Below are 21,672 nucleotides of genomic sequence, written 5' to 3'. Positions count from 1 at the left end.
TTTTTTAAGAAACCTCTCTTAATATGGCTTGATTGTTGGGGCTGTTCTATATGGTTTTATTGTGTTGTTTGGATCTGTGAAGACATGGATGGAATCTTGTCGATGAGGAGATGTAGTAAAGTAAAATTTGGTGGTGTGTTGGGGGGAAATTAATTTACAAAAGAGTCTACAAATTCATGGCCACAAGTTGTTCGCGTAAATGTCTAAATGAAGAATTATATAAGCTATGAGCTTGAATTTGATTTTGAATGGTTCGTATTATGTAGGAAATCATTCCTAAGGCTTTCGAGGTCTCGGAAACAGTATATAACTCCATCGACAAGGTATGTAGGGCTTTCGCTATACTTTTCGGCATGACTAGAATTCGAATAAACGTTTATTGAATTGTCTCGTCGGATTCGAGTTATTTCACCTTCAACTTATAAAGATGCTTAGACCTGATCCTTTCTCATAGATTGCTTACTCTAGAGGATATCTATGAATTCTCGGATTTCCTTGTTCCTTGCTTAAAAAGAATTAGAGCCTTTTTACTCGTTCTCCTTTCGACGTTCATATAAATCATGAATAAGTAACACTTACTTCAAAGGTATTCATAATACATAACTCTCATGTTCTTAGTACTTGTTGGCTCGTAGTAAAAAAAATTAAATATTTTAGCAACAACCGTGATAGTCGAGGAATAATGATGGTAGGCCACTTTGACTCTTCTTAGAATACGTCTTTTAAGGTTGGTTTCGCATTACACCTATATGATTCATGATTTAGTATATGTATATATTTACTTTCATTACCGAGCCGCACTATAGACGGCCGGGTATGACACATATTGTGTAACCACTGATCAGTTGGGATTACCGAGCTTCACGTGGCCGGGTACGATTCTACTGAGCCTTTATTATGGCCGGGTATGTTATGGATATTATAGCCCCACAGAGGGATTTATTATTATATAATGGGATATATTATAAGTAGCAATAGTGAACGACGATTTCACGAGCATACATTTATATCTATGTTGAATTTTTGTTTCCTACCGAGGCTAGTTTCAGAATTCAAATTGTCTCTATATCTCTTCTCTTGTTAATTACATTTTTCATGTTACACTTGTCGCCCTACATATTCAGTACATATTTCGTACTGACGCATTTTTATGCGCTGTGTTCATGCCCACAGGTTCGGATAGACAGAGCGGCGTGCCTTCTCAGTAGGACCCCCAGGATCAGCGTTGGGTTTCGCACTCCACTTCTTCGGAGTTGCTGACTTTGAGTCCATAGGTACTATTACATATGTATATGTGTGGTTTTGGGCATGTCGGGGGCTTGTCCCGCCCTGTTGAGATTGTCTTACACTCTTAGAGGGTTGCAGACTAGCGGTCATTGTATATATATATTTTTCGTATGGCCCTATCGGCCTCCTGGATAGCTGTTATAATGTGGTTGCAGCCTTGTTGGTCTAGGTTATATATATATGTCGTGTTGGGCTCTTCTGCCTGTAGGTTATTATATTTCAGATCATAAGTTGGTTCGCTCGGGCCTTCGGGCATCGGGTGCCAGCCACACCTCCCAAGGTTGGGGTGTGACATGTTATCCCCTCAGCAGCAGCAGTATCTCTCTCTAATTTCACACAGGAAGCAGATGCAACAATTGATTGATTACCACAATTTAGTACATGTTTCTTTTTTCTTTCTTGATCAGTAGCTCACTAAGTCTTAAACTGTAATTATATCAGGTATCTCACCTAGCAAAGATTGGCCCTCGTTGAACTCAGATGATGCTTTATTTTTACATTTTTGCTCCTCCTCAGCCAATTTAAGTTCCCTTTTATCCTGGGAAGCATATGTTCTTTTCAATATTTCTATCGTTGAAAGCTGCTCAGGTGTCAGCTTTATTCCTTGAGTATGTGTTAGTACATTCACCTGGAAATAATTTGAATATAAGATAGATTTATAAGAAGCAGATAAAAACACACTGTTCACCATTTAACATCACTGTGTAGATTTTTGTCTTCGTCCTGCTCAACTTGAAATCTTTAGACTCTAGCATATGTCTGCAAACCTCCAACCTAGTGTTAACTCCGCCTCGTGTCTCATTAATAAGTACTATATCATCTGCAAATAACATGTACTATGACACCTCACCTTGAATGTGATGCGTTAATACATCCATCGCCAAGGCAAATAAAAACGGGCTAAGAGCTGGACCCTAGTTCCCGAGTCTCCTCCCACTATCCTAACTCGGGTCTTGGTTCCATCATACATGTCCTCAATCGCGGGACTTTGTCGTATGCTTTTTCTAGATCAATACACACCATATGCAAATCTTTTTTCCTCTCCTCTACCAATTTCCTTACAAGATGGATGGCTTCCGTTGTCGATCGCTCCGGCATGAATCCGAGCTGGTTCTCGGAAATAGACACTTTCCTCCTCACCCGCATCTCCACCACCCTCTCCCAAACTTTCATAGTGTAGCTTAACAGCTTGATACCCCTATAGATATTACAATTTTGAATATCACCCTTGTTCTTGTACAACGAAATCATCGTACTGCACCTCTATTCTTCGGGCATTATCGCTGTACTAAAAATGACGTTAAACAATAGCCACTCCAAACCAGCCCTACCCGCGCTTTTCCAAAATTCAACCGGAATCTCGTCTGGCCCGGTCGCTCTTTCCCTGCTCATCTTGCACATATCCGCCTCGACCTCCTTGACCTCCTTGACCTTAATACGCCTACAATACCCAAAATTTCGTCGATTCTCAGAGTGCTCCAAAACAGCTAGCATAATTATCTTGTCCCCCTCTTCATTCAAGAGTTTATGAACGGCATATCAAATAAAAAATATATAGCATTGTTACGGCATTTAATCTTTAAGCAAGATAATAGAACCTTGAATCTTAGCTTCAATCTCCATCTCCATCACTTGCTCTGAATTGAATCTTCTCAAGAAGGGCAAAAGTTTTTGCAAGATAAATTTAGAGTATTGAACCTTTTCTTCATTGCTAATCTCAAATTGTAAGTTCTTCAAAGCCTGCAAGAAATATATAAATAAGAGCTTAGCCTATACAGTTAACGTGTAAAATAGGACTGTAACTTAACAAAATTGGAACAGCAAAAGAAACCAACCCTAATCGGCCCGTCCAACCGCAAGCAAGCTTTACAATTACAATTTTGAAGACAAACAGGACAAGACTCTACAAAAGCCTCCTCAGGCATTCTAGGGTACCTGATTGTACATCACAAAGGGAAAAGGCACTCATGAGAAAAATCGAAAAGAAAACTACAAGATTGATAATTGGTGTTGAAGCTAACAATACAACAACTACTACTACAATGCCTTAGTCCCAAACAAGTCGAATCAGCTACATGAATCCTCACCAACCACGTCACTCTATTTAAACTCATCGCATGCCAATATTATGCAAATCCAAATAAAAAGTATTAGAAGTTTGTATATTTTCTAAATATATAAATCTCTGAAAGGCTAAACCACTCCTAAAAACCATAGGAAACATAACAATACTAAGCAAAAATAGATTGGATATATAACGCTTCAAGTTGTTAAAATGTTCTTCATGCTTAGCATCTTATCACTTGTGACAAAGAGGAGAGTGTTTGCCTCTTCATAAGTCTAACTTACCACTAAAAGCTCAAAAAAAGTTACTTCAAATAAACGAACACAGCCTATAACAATATATTAGGGTAAAAGTTTTTGGTACCATCTGGCGATGCAAGGAACACAGAATCGCTTAGTACTACAACGGGTACAGCGAACAACTCTTCCTTTATCATTCCTCTGATGACACATATTGGATTCTGATACCAAAATTGGTATCGATTAAGCAATAAAACAGTAAAGAAGGAGAGAATTGAGAAGGAGAAGGAAGAAGAAGAAGACTAGAAGGAGTTAGAGAGAAGATCAGAACTCTTTAGCATATCAAAAAGTGTGTAATAAGAGTTTACAACTTGCTACTTATACTCCTAAACAATCTACTGAAATGAAAAAATGCAAAATGAGCTGAGATTACATTCTAACTGAATTTCCTGCCAAAGCACTAAAATTCAAAAAGTAACAGCTATTCAAATTGTCCTACTCAGCAGCTGAGGTGACTTCCACGTCTGGTATCTCAGAATTATGGGTATCAATACCCCCCCCCCCCCGATGGAAAACACCCTTGTCCTCAAGGGTGAATGCAGGAAATCTGATCCTTATGAGTGAAGCAAACTCCCAAGTGGCATACACAACATCCAAACCTTGCCATTTAATCAAACATTGGGCGACTGCTTTTTTAATCAAACATTGGGCGACTGCTTTGTTGCCTTTCTTGACCAATCTGCGACCAATGACAGCCTCAGGAGCAGGGCATAAAGGATTGGAGATGTCCAATATAGGTGGATGAATTATTTCAGAAGGAATGGTATGACACAATTTGAAATGAGAAATATGAAAAGTAGGATGAATTTGGACTTCAGGAGGAAGCAGCAACTTATAAGCAACTGCACCAATCTTTTCGACAATGGGATAAGGACCAAAATAGCAGGAAGTAAGCTTATGATAGGGGGAGACAGAAAGGGTGGACTGCCTATATGGCTGTAGCTTCACAAAGACCCAATCACCCACTGCAAAATGCTTGTCAGGGCGATGAGCATTTGCTTGATCCTGCATACGCTGTTGAGCTCTAGCTAAATGATATTTAGCCAACTGCATTTTAAATTCTCGAAGCAGCATAATGTTCTCAACCGAATCAGAAGAAGAATCACTAGGAAGATATGGGAGATGAAGAGGAGGAGGGTAACCATAAAGCAATTCAAAAGGAGAAGTCTGAATTGCAGAATGAGGGGAGGAATTATACCACCATTCAGCTAAAGGCAGGAAGGCACACCAATCAGCTAGGGAATCAGAACAAAAACAGCGTAAGTAAGTCTCCAAACATCTATTGAGGACCTCTGTTTGACCATCAGTTTGAGGATGATAAGCTGTGGAAGTGTGTAAAGTGACACCCTGAGAAGACAGAAACTCCTTCCAAAAGGTACTGATAAAGATGGGATCACGATCACTGGTTATAGTAGCAGGGAAGCCATGTAACTTGAAGATGTGGTCAAGGAAGATAGGAACGAGAGATTGGGCCGTGTAAGGGTGAGCAAGAGCAATGAAGTGACCATATTTGGTCAACCTATCAACTACAACCCAAATCACTGTTCTTCCCTTAGATTTGGCAAGCCTTTAATAAAATCCATATTTATATCCGTCCATGGGACTGCAGGCAGAGGCAAAGGTTGCAACAACCCAGCTGTGGCAGAAGTATCATATTTATTCCTTTGGCACACAGAACAATTGCGTACATAGGCAAGTACATCAGTTCTGATACCTTTCCAATAGAAATAAGCCAATAATTTCCTAGTGGTGGCATCAATGCCAGAGTGACCACCAGAGGAAGAGGAATGCCACAGCTGCAATATCTTGGTTCTCAAGCCCATGTCATTTCCTATAACCAATTTACCCTTTCTCCTGAGCTGATTGTTTATCCATGTAAAGTGCTTCTGTGGCTTCTCCTGCAGGGATTTGATGAGACTATGTAGCTCAGGGTCGTTAGTCCAACTATTCTGGATATCAGTTCAAAGATTAGCTTGTACACAAGAGACCATTAAAGTCATGATTTCAGAACCTGAAATTCTGGATAAGGAATCAGCAGCCACATTCTCTTTTCCCTTCTTGTATTGAATTTCAAAATCAAAGGGTAACAACTTGGCCAGACACCTAATTTGTGAATCAGTATGCAACATCTGCTCTAAGAGATACTTAAGAGCTTTTTGATCTGTCTTCACAATGAAGTGTTGGCCCAAAAGATAGTGAAACCATTTGGTAACTGCAAAGACCAAGGCCAGCAATTCCTTCTCATATACAGATAAGGCCATATGTCTGGGAGCTAAACCTTTGCTAATGAAAGCTATGGGATGTCCAGACTGCATAAGAACAGCTCCTATGCATGTGCCACTCGCATCTGTTTCAACCACAAAGGGAATGGCATAGTTAGGTAATGCTAAGACAGGAGCAGAAGTTAGAGCTAACTTTAACTCTGCAAATTCCTCTGCATCTTTATCAGACCACAGAAATCCATCTTTCTTGCAATTCAGTTAATGGTCTGCTTATAAAACCATAGCCTCGAATGAACTTTCTGTAATAGCCAGCTAGCCCCAAGAATCCCCTCAATTGTTTAAGTGTAGTGGGAGTTGGCCATTGTTGAACTGCTTGAATCTTCCTTGGGTCAGTAGAAACTCCTTCAGCAGAAATAAAATGCCCTAGATATTCCACTCTTGAAACACCAAAGGCATACTTGGACTGTTTGGCTAATAAGCTGTGGGTGACCATAGTATCAAACACCTGCTGCAGATGCCCCAAATGATCTTGCAGGCTAACACTGTAGATTAAAATATCATCAAAGAACACCAGAACAAACTTTCTTAAAAATTTCTGAAACGAGTGGTTCATGAGGCATTGAAAGGTAGATAGAGCATTGGTTAAGCCAAAAGGCATTGCCAAATACTCATAATGCCCTAGATGTGTTTTGAATGTTGTTTTTGGGACATCATCATTCACCATCCTTATTTGGTGATAGCCCGACCTGAGGTCAATTTTAGAAAAAATGGTGGCCCCAGCAAGCTCATCCAATAGATCATCTATAAAGGGTATTGGAAACTTGTCCTTGACTGTGCATTGATTCAGCTCCCTATAGTCTACGCATAGCCTCCATGATCCATCTTTTTTTCCCACAAGTACCACAGGGGAGGAAAAAGGACTGCTACTGTATTGAATTACTCCTTATTGCAACATTTCATTAACCAGTTTTTCGATAATGTCCTTCTTAATGGAAGAGTACCTGTAAGCCCTAACATTCACAGGTTTAGAACCAGGTTGGAGAGGTATTCTGTGGTTGAAAGCACCTCTCTGTGGAGGTAGAGTAGTAGGTTCAGCAAAGATCACTTGATATTGTTGTAAAAGTTGTTCAATAGGAGGAGCATTATCGGATTTGGCCATGTGCAGAGCTTGACATGGCATAGCACTTGCTGAGGTAGGAGTACTGTCCATCACCTGCAACATAAAGAATTGTACATCCTCTCCCTTTAGCATGTTCAAAGATTTTGGACTGTAAACTTTACATTCTTCACATACTCCTAGTAGCAAATGATACTTCCCCTGATAATTGAAAGCCATAGTCAGCTCAGAATAATCCTTGGTAATAGGTCCTAGTGTTTTCATCCACAAAGCCCCTAAGACCAAGTCATATTTACCCACTGGAAATACAATTAAGTCAGAAGAAAATGTAGTTCCCTGCAAGATCCACTCAAAGTTTCTAACCACTCGAGAAGTAGCTTCCAAAGTATTGTTACCAAGGCTCACATAGCTTACCCTGGTAGGGCAGATTTGGCAACCCAACCTCTTAGTAGCCTTCTCATCAATGAAGTTATGAGTACTACCTCCATCAAGGAGGATTTGTATTGGTCTCTTTTCACTATATCCAGTGACATGTATTGTTTGAGCCCCTTGCAATCCACTTAAGGCACATAGGGAGATCATAGGAGTATCCCCTTCCACAGCTGACCACTCTTCACTAGAAGGACTTCCTTCAGATTCCGGCCTAGCAACCTCCACACCTTCACCTTCTGAGACTTCTAGGTCCATCACAAATAGTTGTTTAGGTAGGTTACATTTGTGTCCAACAGTGTACTTCTCATCACAAAAATAGCATAAACCTTGGGCTCTTCTAGCCTGCATTTCTACAGGATAAATAGTTCTCCTATTTCTAGGGGCAATGGCATTGGCGAAGGAGGTAAGGCTAGTCTAGGAGCAGAGGTAGTGGTAATAGGAATAGCTTTGGTTGGATGTGGCTCATAGGAGGACTTTTTGAGGTGTGTGGATAATATAGATGCAGGATTATACCTTAGTGCTCTAGCATTAGCAGCTAAGGTCGCTTCAGCTAATCGAGCTAAGCGATATGTTTTGGACATGGTTTGAGGCTCATGCATTTTAATGGGGTTCACTAACTCATCCTTCAATCCTCCTAAAAAACAAGAGATAGCCTGGCTAACAGTTAAGTCACATTGAGCTAGCAGTCTGGCAAAGGCAAATTGAAACTCCTTCACTGAACCAGTTTGTTTCAGTTGCTTCAGCTCTAGCATAGGATCTGTATATTCTTCACTAAATGTTTCAATCAAAGCTTCAATATACTCATCCCAGACAAGAGGGGTTGCTGATGGTAAACAACCTCCACTTCCAACCAAGAGGTTGTGAGTTCGAGTCTCCCCAAGAACAAGGTGGAAGTTCTTGGAGGGAAGGATGCTGAGGGTCTATTTGGAAACAGCCTCTCTATCCCAGGGTAGGGGTAAGGTCTGCGTACACACTACCTTCCCCAGACCCTACTAAGTGGGATTATATTGGGTTGTTGTTGTTGTTGTTGTTGTAATATACTCATCCCATGGTGGAAGGATGGGTGAATCTTTGCATTTCATGTAAGACTGATGCCAAGCTAGGGCATCATCATCCAGATTCATGGATACTATGTTTACTTTCTGATTTCCAGCGGTATTGTCAACAGCAAAACATCGATCGATCCTATACAGCCAGCTTTTCAAATTTTCCCCATTAAATCTAGGAAATAACATATTATGACCTCAATTGTTATGAGCATGATAAGGATTAGGGCCTAAAATTCCCTGACCTGATTGCAGCACATTATCTCGAACATTGGAAGTAGAACTGCTGTCTCGTGACTGTTGATGAAGCTGCATTCCATCGATCAAGTTTTTGAGGGCTCCGACCATCTGTAACAGTTCAGCATGTCTGTGATCCATGTCAGCTCGCAATTCCTGTGTTTTTTTTCGAGAATTGAACGCAGATCTAATTGCGGAGCAGCTAAATCCTCATATTGCTCCTGCCAATCTAGAGCTGCGAGATCAGTAGCTTTGCGTGGTCCCATGGTGTGGCTCTGATACCAATTGATACCAAAATTGGTATCGATTCAGCAATGAAACAGTAAAGAAGGAGAGAATTGAGAAGGAGAAGGAAGAAGAAGACTAGAAGGAGTTAGAGAGAAGATCAGAACTCTTTAGCATATCAAAAAGTGTGTAATAAGAGTTTACAACTTGCTACTTATGATCCTAAACAATCTACTGAAATGAAAAAATGCAAAATGAGCTGAGATTACATTCTAACTGAATTTCCCGCCAAAGCACTAAAATTCAAAAAGTAACAGCTATTCAAATTATCCTACTCTGAGGTGGCTTCCACGTCTGGTATCTCAGAATTATGTGTATCAGATTCAATCCCATTCCCCTCTCAATGTTTTTTTTAAATTAAATGATGCATATTTTCAAATAAAGCAAGCATTTTGACTAGGTTAAGAAGATTCTAGTACATTCTCATCCTTCCTCTTTCTGTTCAGGGAAATTGATGACCGCTTAGAATACCTTCCACATTCTTCTGATCCTTTCACTTTCTCTTCTGCCTCATCCTCCTTATGTTTTTTGCTCCCATTACTCTCTTCTTCCACAGCAGAATCTTTCGACCTCTTTCTGCCGCATTTTGGACGCCAAAAAAACTGTAAAGAAAGCTAATACTTAGAGAGCAGAAGACAATTGATGGGTATTTTGGAGGGTTTTGGTAGGATTTAAGGCAGAAAGGAGAGGAAAGTTGTACGGAGACAACCCCCCCGCCTATTTTGGGAAATAACGGTGTTAGGTACTAACATGATCTAACTTTACTTCCCAACAACAACAACAAATCAAGTATAATCCCACGAGTGAGCTATGGGCAATGTGTAAGTATACACCTTACCCTGCCTTTGAAGTCATAGAAATTATTTTTGATAGACCAAGAAACGAAAATAAAGTAATATGAACAAATGACACAATATGTAATAATAAAGAATCCGGAACAAGAAAAAATACACAAATAGTACTTGCAGTAAGACGAAGAGACACTAACGACTACCTGTCAACCTTCCACCCTAATTATCGATCTCCACCCTTTCCTATTGAGGGTCATGATCTCGATAAGTTGGAGCAATAACATGTCCTACCTAATCACATCACCCCAATAATTCTTTGGCCTACCCCTATCCTTCTCTAGACCCGCTATGGTCAACCTCTCACACCTCCTGACCCGTACATCTATGTCTCTCCTCTGCAAATCATCTCAGCCTCGATTCCCGCAATTTGTCCTCCACCGAGGCAACACCCATCTTGTCATTAACTTTACTTCCCAAGTTAAAGTAAATTAGTAGTAATGATCCTTTATGGTTCGTGAATTAATTAAAACACATGAAATGTTTATATTGCTTAGTTTTTTTTTTAATGACGATAATGTATGCGCACTTGACTAGTTAAGCTCATTTGTTGAAAAATAAAAGAATAGTAATTTCTATCGTTAAATATTCAATCTAACCACAAGTTTTCTGCCGCAATAAACCTCACTGTTATATGTTCCAATAAGCCCAACAAAAGCCCCTATGGTCACTAGCGTGCCACAAAACTCATACGTAGTAAAATGATTTAGCTAAAGGTATCAGGAATATGATTGATTGCTTATAAGTCGTTGCATACTTGCATTTTCATCATTGAATAGCCTTCTAAAAGTTAATTTCCAACCCTGTTGTTTCTCTGCATCTTCAATTGTAGCTTCTGGCTAGAGTCAAACCAAACAAATCAGAGAAGAGATCTTTAAGAAGCCCATGTTCCAACCGGCTATAATTCCAAATTTCTACCATCTCCCTCTTTATATCCAATATTTGTAGCAAAAATGAACTGGTGAGCTCCAATAGATCTCCACATGACCACCCCAAAAGCAGATCTTACTGGATTTGTGCACCATCACCACCCCTGCTGTCCATATTTGTGGTTGATCACTTCCCTCCAAAATGCTTGTTCTTTATTATTGTATCAACTTCATAAAGATTGCTGTCTCACAGAATCAAGTCTTTGAGTTTTGCAAGTAAAAGGAATAGATACATCACATATGTAGGCAGAGTCCAAAACACTATTCACCAATACCACCAAAGTAAAGGTATTGAGTCTTCCGCCTTTGCCAAATCTCTTTTCAGTTCTTTCAGTAACACAACTCCAGATTCAATAACCTTGTTTTTTGAACCAAGAGAATGGGGAAAAAAAAGATAAGTTTTCTTGCATAAACCTTCACTAGGTCTTGCAAAATAACTGGAGTTCAAAAGGCTCATACGTACAAGGATGTAAAAACTCGAGAGCAATACAATCAATAACTTTCGATGAGAACAGAAATATAAAAAGGAAATGATAATGCAGGGAGATTAATGAACCCACATCAGCTAAAGCATCACTCTCAGGATGCATTACAAAGTTCAATATTACAAAACACTTCTGGTGAAGGACAAACACGAAAAAAAGCTCTAGGTTTACTCCTGATTGAACCTGATTTAGAAGACCTAAAGTCAGAAATTGTATCACAAAAATTGCTTTTGAGCAGATTAAATAGTACTGCTTCTGTGGCTCGATAATCCTAAATCATTTACATTCTCAACACAAAGTATGTACTGTTCCTCATTCTACCTAATCTTCCACAGTCTGAATCTCTCCCATCATTATCCGGTTACTAACCACATTGAAGCCCAACTCTGAAAGGTTAACCTTCTTCCCCTTCTTACCCTTCTTCTTTCCTCCTTTTGTGGCCCCATCCTGCACACTTGAATTACCCTGGTCAAATCCAACGCTGTCAGAAGTCACATCTCTGGCATCTACACCAGTGACCTTCCGAACATTCCGACCCTGGAAGGCCATCTCAAAAACATCCGCAGGCAAAAAGTCTTTATAGTTGAGGAACTTGTCAATGAACTCATGATCAGGATCATAAGAGCCAAGATTCTCAATTAGAAGCATTTCAGCCTCTGATTTGGATTGCTTGAAACAGAACTCCAGAAAGCTGGTATCTGAAGGAACAAGAATTGGTACCACATCAGACAAACTGTCAGTATAGTTCTTTTTTGAGAAAGGACTGTCAGTACAGTTCTATGTACTGTTATAATCTTAGGTTGTTCTACGAGTAAGATTTAGGAGCCATATCAAGGAAAGAATAAACTGAAAGATTCAAGAAATTTCACTACTACGATGTCGAGTTAAAAATATGGGCAGCGCTGTGCACTAAGCTACCGCTATGTGCGGGGTCCAGAGAAGGGCCGGACCACAAGGGTCTATTGTACGCAGTCTTACCCTGCATTTCTGCAAGAGGTTGTTTCCACGCTCGAACCAGTGACCTCCTAGTCACATGGCAACAACTTTACCAGTTATGCCAAGTCTCCCCTTCAAATATAAGGGATGATAATTTATTCAAGGAACTAGAGATATCTAAATCAAGTGAGAGAGCTGCAGCTCCAAAAAATACCTCTTGTACCAATGAGTCTGTCACATTCATTCTCACACCATTCTCTAAAATCCATTGCTTCTGAAACAGTGAAGCAAAGTGTATTAAAACCTTTTCGTCTTCAATTTTTTTTCTAATGAGAAGCAATGCATTACTTCAGATTTTCATTAGGTCCACACCAAAAAACACCATATGGTTACCTGAATGCTTTGTTAGAGCATCCTTCTTCCCTTTCAGGGACGAGTGAGCTGATGCAGGAGACGATGATAGTAAACGCTCTGCGGGCTTACCGCTAACAGACTTTTGCCTGCTCAATGAACCACCAGGATTTCCTTTCACTGGTGTGGTCTTGCTTCCCCAACTGCCTTGATTTCCAAGCTGAGGAAATTCAGACCTGCAGGCATTACAATATATAAAGTCCTACCAACAAAGAGAAGGGAGAAAGAAAAGGGGCGGGAGAAGACAGAAAGAGGGGGGCCATACTGCTTTGTCTCTTGCTTAGGATGATCTACTGGGCCCCAGAACAGATCGTCGTCCACTTTATTCTTTGAATTAGCGCCAGCTTGTGAGTGAATCTGAATAGGAGATGCAGTCTTGGCAGGCGACGAACCAGTGGCAGACCATGATGGACCACCCACTCTGGCAGGTGGATTTGGCACAGATTTCTGAGTTGGCACTGGTATATGCTGCTGTCCAGAAGAGACCTTTTTTTCTTGTTCCTTTAGGATGTCCCTTAAAGATGTGGGTTTTGAGAGTTTCCCAGAGTCAGTAGACCATGCTGGAGCAGGAATAGGAGCAGGACTTGTAGCCTCACCTTTCCAAACAACAAAATCTCCTAGCGAAGGACCAGATGGTATAGCAGGTAGTACTTCCTTGTCTGGTTGTACCTGGCGCGAGCTCTTGACTTTGTCAATAGGACTTGATCCAACAGGGACTTCCGAAGCAGCAGTGGACACTGAGACCTTTGCACCTGCACCCTTAGATTTTGCAGATTTTTTGCGGCTCTTTTTAGTGTCTTTAGCTTCAATGAAGTTGTCATCGTCGTTGACAGGTACAGAAGGTGGAACAAATGTCATATCAGGAAAATCTCTCTCTCTTTCGCCTGACTTGGCCGAAGTGTTGTCAGCCAGTACTTCATGCAATTGACTTTTCTTACTCTTTTGGTTGACAGAAACATCTGAATTGTTCTTACTCTTTTGGTTGAGAGAAACATCTGAATTGTTCTTACTCAAACTATTGTCGGAAGCATCTTGCTGAGTATCTCTAACTAATTTATGATCTGAATTAGTAACAACCCCAGCCCACGGAGTAGATACACTCAAGGAACTGAGGGATGTGGCAACCTCCGTAATAGCTATTTCTGCTTGTGCTCTCCTCTGCTCTTCCTCTTGAATTTCCAACAATGACTTTGGCTTGAAACCAGGAGCAGGTTTCCAAGCTCGCTGTCCAGACTGTACTTGCGTGTTGAACTGTGAAACTGGTGGAATTTGCCCTGTTTCACCTTTTGTCTCCACAGTTGCGTGAGCAGACAATGGGTTTTGCCCTGGATATTCGCCCACAACATCAGCAAAAGCTACTTCAGTTTTGCTATCTCTTTTTTCTGGACCTACAGCTGTAGTTTTTTCGACTGAAACAGATTGTGCATCAGATTTGGCATCAGAAGCAATCACGGCATCAGATTGCAAGGGCTTTGATGGCTGCAACTTAGAAGCTCCCTTCGTTAAGTCAGAAGCTTGCCCCTTGGTGGACTTTTGCTTCTTCGACTTCTTTTCAGATGATTTTTTTACTTCCCGCGGTTCAACACTTTTCAGTTCCTTTGTGACAGAAAGCCCATTGTGTGGATCTCTTTCAACCTGTGGCTCCGAGGGAATTGCAGCTGGCGGTGATTCAAGTTTGTTTTTCTGATGGAGGTCATTATCAACAGCTGGTGGTGGTGGTGGTATAACAGACTTTTCTACTTGCTCAATAAGCGGAAAATGAGAGGCAATTTCAGGAGTGGTAACAGCCAGAGGTTCGTTGTTTTCCGCGCCCTCTAGGGGATGTTTGCTGGCAATTTCTGTATGTGATGATGGGTCAATCATGGCTGTTTCCATCCTTGGGACCTTTTGTTGAATATCATCAATTTGTTCCTCAAAACCCCAACTCCTCTGACTGGAAGCATCTTTAAACATTTGATGTGGCAAGTGCAATGATGAGGTCTCAAAACTACCTATTTGGGTGACATCCTGAGAAATGCTCGGGGGCAAGACAAAGTTTGATGCATGAGCTTCTTCCATGACTGGATGTTGTACTTGTGTATTCATTGAAAACAAATTAGGTGAAGGCTGGAAACGAGTAGGATCCACAGTAGCATTTCCCGCAGATATGCCAGGAGTTGTCAACTTGCCATAAGGTTGTTCACCAAATCGCTGATGAGGATGCGGATCAGACAGCACCTGCGAGAGCAACTGCTGCTGCTGGCGCAACATTAGTTGCTGTTCCTCCTGTTTCTGCTGCTGCTGCTGCTGCTGCTGCTGCTTGAGCATCAACAACTTGTCTAACAATGACAATTGCTGTGGTCCTCCTAGTGCTGCCTGAGACTGTAGCTGCATCAAGTACTGTTGTTGCAATAGATTTAGCAACTGTGGATCTTGAACTCCAGATGAAAGTAGCTTCTCAGTAGCCAAAATGTTGGAAGTATTATCCATGGCTTGGCCTAGTAAGTTGGTCATAGGTGGACTCTGCGGGTGTAGCCTTTGTTGTTGCATTCCAAATGCAGATTGAGGGGGCATACTCTGACCTTGATGCATGTCCATCCTTTCCTGTAGCGATTCTAATCCCCCTTGGACGGGGAAATTAGACCATCCACTAACACCGCTACTAATGCCAGCTGATCTGTCTGGTACACCCTGAAGTAGAGACATTAAATCAACATTCTGATTATGGGGCTGCTGACGAACATGTTCAGCCATAAAAGGCAGTTTTGAATGAGGCAAAGGATCCTGAACATTATCCACATTTGGAACAACAGATGGTGCATCTCTCCCAGGCCAAAGAGGAAAGGGCTTTGGTAGAGATCTCTGCCTCTCAAGAGACATCTTTTTAGCCAAGAGATACAGATTATCTCCACTTTCAGCTACAATAGGAGGAACGGCACCAGTACTATTTGCAGCATAAGCCGGAATGCCTGCCGAGCAAGAAAAGCAATAACAAAGCATCAGTTGAATATTAAGGAACATCTTTTCAATTTTTGAAGCTTCAATTATTGAAACAAAATATGAGCATAGAAAACAATCATGCAAAATTGTAGAGGAATACTACTGAAAAATAACATCCAAACTAACCTTCAGACTGAGCAAACTTGTCAAGCGGTGCATGGCTCACTTTGCCAGACATCAGCGATTCCAAGAATCTATTCTCAGCCTCTGTTGCTGAATGCTTGTAATTCAGTTCTGTCTTTACCTTATCAATCTCAGTTGAACCTGCATGAAGTTTTGTGAAGCTGCTCAGGTTCAACCCCCCTGGAGCATCTGCATTTGGCTTTGGTGCTCCAAATCCAGGTGGTGGCCGAGCCTTAGCACGCAAGTGGGGCATAACATCCCCCAGCAGAGAAAATGGTGAATCAGGCGGTGCAGCAGCTAATCGAACTTGCAAATCTATGCCAAAATATCCAGCCTCAAACCATCCAATAATATCACTACCTGAGAAAGGACCTTGAATAGCACCTTGTGGATCTTTGTATAATAGAACTAGGTCCTCCGGAGATGACTGTGAAAGTTTCCTCGTTTCCAACTCTTTGTCCATGACTGCAGACAATTGCCTTTTGAGAACAGTATCTCCAAACTGCCATTTGGATCCTTCATCTTTGGCATAAGATGGATCTGTGAAATCTCTTTCCCATTCTGTATTCTTATCCTTCTGGCTCTGTAGCCAGCCAATGTCAGATGTTTTTGGCCTGACATCGGATGGCCTTTCCCTAGCATCATTAGCCACCATATGTGAACGTGCACCAATTGAAGGAGACCGCCATATGCCACCGTGGAGACCAGGTGTGTGTCCTGGTGTGCTTGGATCTCTATTGACAGACTCGCTTTCTCTATGAGGAATATTGTCTTCTACTGAAAATGAACATAAATAATAAGTTCAAACAATCTACTGAAACCCAATTATAGATAAACAAGCATTATAGACAGATCTTTTTAACAAGTAACACCATAATTCAGAAGCAACTCTCTCAGAAGACAACTCTGTTTACTGAAAGATATATACAACTAACAGATTAGCTTATGTATTTGGATCTCGAGGTTTCAACAACAAGACATCCAAACCATAGTTGACATTTAAGATTTTTAATTGACTACATCCCGATGAACTGCATAGTACATCAAGGGACAAAAATCCACAAATATATCTTCAACACCTAATTTGGGATCAGAAAATCTCTTAAAATTCTGCTTATTCTCAGATTTAGAACTGAACCCATATGAATGAAGTTTTTCAAAGGAAAAGCCTTCAGGATGATTTGAATAACCACCTTTGGCATTGTCAATACTTTCTTCTCTGGAATCATCAAGTGATAAATCTTCTCTGCTACCTGAGCATTTGAGAAAACAATGATGACAATCAAAACCGTAGCACAAACCAACTAATTTGGGATCTTAATTAATCTAGATTCAGAAATCCCCAAAAGCTGATCTAACAATAAGTACCTAGTTTGTTACGCCTTGGCTGCGTATAATCAGTTGAGTTTCGACCTAATGTTCCATCTTTAGTAACCTGCGGAGCTCCACTACTCAGAACATCCCCCTTATCAATTCCCTTCAAGATACCCTATACATAAATTTGAGCAGTCAGACTTCATCCAAACAAACTAAATATCAGATTAAAATCGTTATACTAAGTAAATATATTCAAATCTCTCTGCATGTTACCAATTCCTCAGGACTGGGTGCACATAATGCGAGAGGTTCCAGAGGTTCGTCTTGTGTAAGTGAAGGAACTTGCACAATCCCATCTGAAAACTTGCTACAAGACCGCATGTCTATCACTCTATACACATCAAGCATTTTTATCCGGCTATATCGTAAAGGAGAGGACACACTTTCAGCTTTCTCTGAGAATGACCCAAATGACTGCAAATGAGGAGAGCCTTTATTCACGGGGCTCACTCCAGAGAGAGCACGACCTCTACCAAGAGAAAAAGTAGTGGTGGCCCCATCTTCACGTCCACGGCCATGAGAAAATGTAGGAACCTGTTTGTTTGGCGTCGAACCCTGATGAAGAGATTCTGCCCTTCCTCGGCCGTGAGACGTAGATCTCCATGGCCGATAGTGGTCATCCTCTCTCTCATCCTTTCCAGAAAAGGCAAGACCTTGAGACCCCTTTTCAAGATGCATCTCAGCATCTTTGCTAGGGTTGCTCCATTTCTCACGCACAGCATCACCTTCCTTCTCATCAGGCCCCCAGCGCGTGTTCCACTTGCTCTCTCGACGCTGATCGTGATTGCTTTCCCTATTTCCAGAATCAGTCCATCTTTCACCTGGAACACGTCGTCCTTCTCCATGATTTCTGCCAGAAGAGTCAGACCAGCGTTCCACCTTGCGGCCCTCACCAAGCTCCTTATCTCCCTCCCTCCAGCGGTCCCTTCGAACAGCAGAATTGGTGTCCCTTTCTTCATCACGCCAGCGGTCCCGTCGACCGGGTTCCATATCGAGCACAGATGGCCTAAAAACATCTTTCTTCTTTTGATTATCATTTGTATCGTCACCCATCCCTGGAAATTTTGCTAACTCAGAATGAATAGCATAACCGGGATGTGTACCGAGATGGTTGTCCTGCATTTAAACACCAAGAGATGACCAAAACATTTGTGATTTGACTCATTTATGAATTAATAATTCAACAAACCGATACCCAATTTAAGCAGAAACCCTCAACTGCTTATATCATAGCTCTAAAATACTTCTCAAAAAGGGGGAAACGGTACAGGATTTAAACAAGGAAAATCCAAAGAAATAATGAACACACCCCGGTAACTATCCCAGCCTTACTCTCCCCTGGCTTTGGCAGGAGCCACTGAGGTGAAAGTGGGATGGAATTGTTGGGTCCTTGCACATCTACATGTATCAAAACAAAGATAACTTAGCAATAAAGATATAATCTTGCATAACGACAAATACAAATTGGAATCAAAACACCCTTTTCATTATTTCTGTACTAATGTTAATAACGAAAATATAAGACGCTACACATAAACCCTTTAAGTAATTATATGAAACTTCTACCATTCATGGAAATTCCAAGGGGTCCACATTAAAAACTATTTACAGGAGCAGGGAATTTGCAAGTCTTGTAACTGATCAAAGGCGTGTAAAATAGAGAAACAGAATGATACCTTCAAGAGATAACATCCCACCTTCAACTTTGAAGTGCTCAATGAAAATTCAAAGCTTTACCAAAAAATGCAGTAGATTTATATAAATCAAATAGCAACATTAGGATACCTAACTTACACGCAGAAGTAGTCACTTCTTATCTCTCACAAATACAAAAAGATACTAGCAATTGTATGCTCTGGTTCTCCTTATTGGTAAGGCCACTTTAATCATGCCTAAATTCATTTCCCAACATTTGTTCTTCATTTCAATTAGAGCGTAATCCAACACTATTTCATATTATTACCATCAATATACCTGTACACTTGGAATCAAGATAACGGTGGTCATGATGGAAACAACATTTGAAACCAGATGAAATCCAAATGTCCAACTTAATTGAGAAACACGTAGTACCAGTATAAAGTGGCTCTCTTTATTAAGCCACATCATGTGCCATAAGAAAATTAACCCCCCCCCCCCAATCCTTGTTAACCATACAAGTTATCTTTATATTTCCCCTCATTGCACTAATGATATTCCCCAGTTTTCATCTCCAATTCACACTATCATCACTTAGCTAGCAAAAGACACGAAGACATGAGCTATGTCTAACATGGTTGTAAGCATAGCCAATGCGTGTCATAATTAAGAGGTTAGTTTTTCACATACTGCATTAAGCTTCCTCAGAGAATAAAAATTTGAAATTTGACCCATGTAAATTAGTCAATAAACAGGTGCAGACAAATGGTCGTGACAGGCAAGCAGAGTAGTCAAAAGTGAAACGAGCCAATGTATATCGGGGCTTCAAGCACAAAGCACAAGTTAAAGCACGGGCTTCGCAAAGAAAAGTATAAATAAAGAGAAGCCAGAAAATGGAAATGTAATATAAGAAATATAACTATAGAGACAAACAATGATTATTTTGGTGAAGAAGTGCATGACTTAACACCTTGATGCCTACACTAAAGCGCCAACAGCGACGCAAATGCAAAGCACACATCTTAAGTTTCATTTAGTTTCAAGTTCTAAGCGTGCTTTAGCAAGCCTTCAACAACATTAGTTTGCAAACGGTTGCAGGAATGTTGGAAGTGACTATTGGGTGTCTAGGGCCCAATATATCCACAAGATATGTAACTGTAAAAATTTATATGTTAAGATGGATACATAGCAGCACAAGATTGGACAAGATTAGAGTCATCACGTCCAACAAAAGTTGAAAGTATCACACATAGAGAATAAGACTAGAGAAAGTAGTCTCACATGGTTTGACAAAGTTCTATGTAGATCTCCACGTGCATTGTTCTTATATGCAGCAATATGAGGATTAAAGTTGATAAAAGAGGAAGAGGCAGACCAAAAACCATAAAGAGGAAATTGACCAAGGACCTACAATTTCACGGAATCAATGTGGACATAACTAAAAACAAAACGAAATTGAAGCAACGAACCCATATACGTGATATCTAGCTGGTTGGGTTTAAGGCTTCCTTGTTCTTCTTGCTTTATATCAGGCGTTTGCCAAAGTCTTTTCATTCTAGTAGAGACTCATATATCCGTGTTATGTGTGAGATTTAGAGGACTTTTAGCTAAAAAGTATTTTTACTACAGAAATTAATTAGACCTGAATAGAGTTGAATTGAAACAACTAATTCATATTGACTACCCAACGAATTCGGTATTGAAGCGTAATTGATTGATTTAGTTTAACGAGTGTAAATAAACAAAAGGTCAACCTAAACAACCAACCGAAAAAGAAAAAAAAGAACCTCAACAACCAATCTCGCATTTCTTTCTTTCTCTGGAGCGGGTGAGACACGTAACAAGTCTAATGAGCATTTAAAAGAAGTATCAGGAGCATAAAGGTAATGCATCTGGACACTACAAAGCAACTAACCAAAACATACAACATCATCAAAGAATCATCATTAAAAACACTCAAACATGAGACCAGCCTGCCGATTGCTAAGCAGCATTACCAGCTACCAACATAAAGTCGATTTCTTTGAGGATAAAAGTAATGGTAGGAACAAATGTATAGGGAAAAAAGGAAATTTATCAAACTTGATAGTCATAAACTAATAAAACAAACACAGAGACAGAATCTACGTATTATCAAACAAATAAAAATCATCACTTTATAATCGAGTGATATTTTCTATAGCAAAAAAATCAAAAAACTGCATTCTCTGTTCCCGAAACTCAACCAATATAAGAAAAACCCTAAACCTACAGTTGGGAAACAGTAGAACACACATAAAGGTACAATCTTTCGACACATTCATAGCGTTACACAGGGAGAAATGAAAATGAATGCTATCTATGAAAGTTTAATTTGAAGCTGAGGAAGTGCAAATTAGTAAATTAGAATTTAATTTTACCTTTGGAGATCTGGTTATGGGGAGAATCGAATTCAGTTTTGTCACCCATGGCTGATTGATCGGAAGGAGAAAAAGAGAAGAAGCGCTCAAAGAAAACCTTAATTTTCTGCTGCTGTGATTGACTGACTGCTCGCAAGACAGGAAGAAGAAGCTTAGGCGGGTGAATATAGGGCAAGGGTAGTGAGAGGGTAATCGAAAACCTGGGTTACGTTTAATGACGTGTCACCCTTCGGCGCAGTTTAGCCATATCCCCCCTATTATTTTCAACTAGTGTATTAGCGCGGCTATGAAAAAAATTAAATTATGATATAATATTAATGTCATAATTTTTATAGAAGAAAATCAATCAATACTAAACAAACAAAATTTTCATGATTCTATCAATTTTGTAATTTTTGTAATATCTAATGCAAAATATATAAAACAAAAGACTCTGTAATAAACATATAGACTAAATATTAAACAATCCATTTAAATTAATATATGTGAACATTGAGTAATAAAAGAGAGAATAAAACAAAAGAAATAGTAGAAAAATAGAAAAAGAAATGTAACCA

The 21,672-nt window shown here is 40.2% G+C and overlaps 1 protein-coding gene and 1 long non-coding RNA gene across 3 annotated transcripts; both read right to left on the bottom strand.

The window, feature by feature from the left end:
* Positions 1-1,173: 1,173 nt before the first annotated feature.
* LOC107783364 (uncharacterized) lies at positions 1,174-9,780 on the bottom strand. Its single transcript, XR_001647440.2, has 4 exons — positions 8,714-9,780; positions 3,123-3,222; positions 2,886-3,027; positions 1,174-2,728 (listed from the first exon to the last, which is right to left on the bottom strand). It is a non-coding gene; the product is annotated as an uncharacterized LOC107783364 (long non-coding RNA).
* Positions 9,781-11,304: 1,524 nt separating this feature from the next.
* On the bottom strand, positions 11,305-21,352 carry LOC107783365 (protein ESSENTIAL FOR POTEXVIRUS ACCUMULATION 1). 2 transcript variants are annotated; one of them, XM_016604337.2, is made up of 10 exons: positions 21,116-21,352; positions 18,388-18,476; positions 17,292-18,194; positions 17,070-17,190; positions 16,895-16,954; positions 15,705-16,478; positions 12,865-15,547; positions 12,582-12,775; positions 12,403-12,462; positions 11,305-11,950 (listed from the first exon to the last, which is right to left on the bottom strand). In XM_016604337.2, the coding sequence occupies exons 1-10, from the start codon at positions 21,162-21,164 to the stop codon at positions 11,574-11,576; spliced, it is 5,310 nt and encodes a 1,769-aa protein (XP_016459823.2). In that variant the 5' UTR covers positions 21,165-21,352; the 3' UTR covers positions 11,305-11,573. The 2 variants fall into 2 exon arrangements, with proteins under 2 accessions (XP_016459823.2, XP_016459825.2); XM_016604339.2 differs by having other exon boundaries at positions 15,705-16,475; positions 21,116-21,346.
* Positions 21,353-21,672: the final 320 nt, after the last annotated feature.

Source organism: Nicotiana tabacum, chromosome 16 (assembly GCF_000715075.1).
Source record: "Nicotiana tabacum cultivar K326 chromosome 16, ASM71507v2, whole genome shotgun sequence".
NCBI lineage: Eukaryota > Viridiplantae > Streptophyta > Magnoliopsida > Solanales > Solanaceae > Nicotiana > Nicotiana tabacum.
This window is presented reverse-complemented; position numbering and strand designations above follow the sequence as displayed.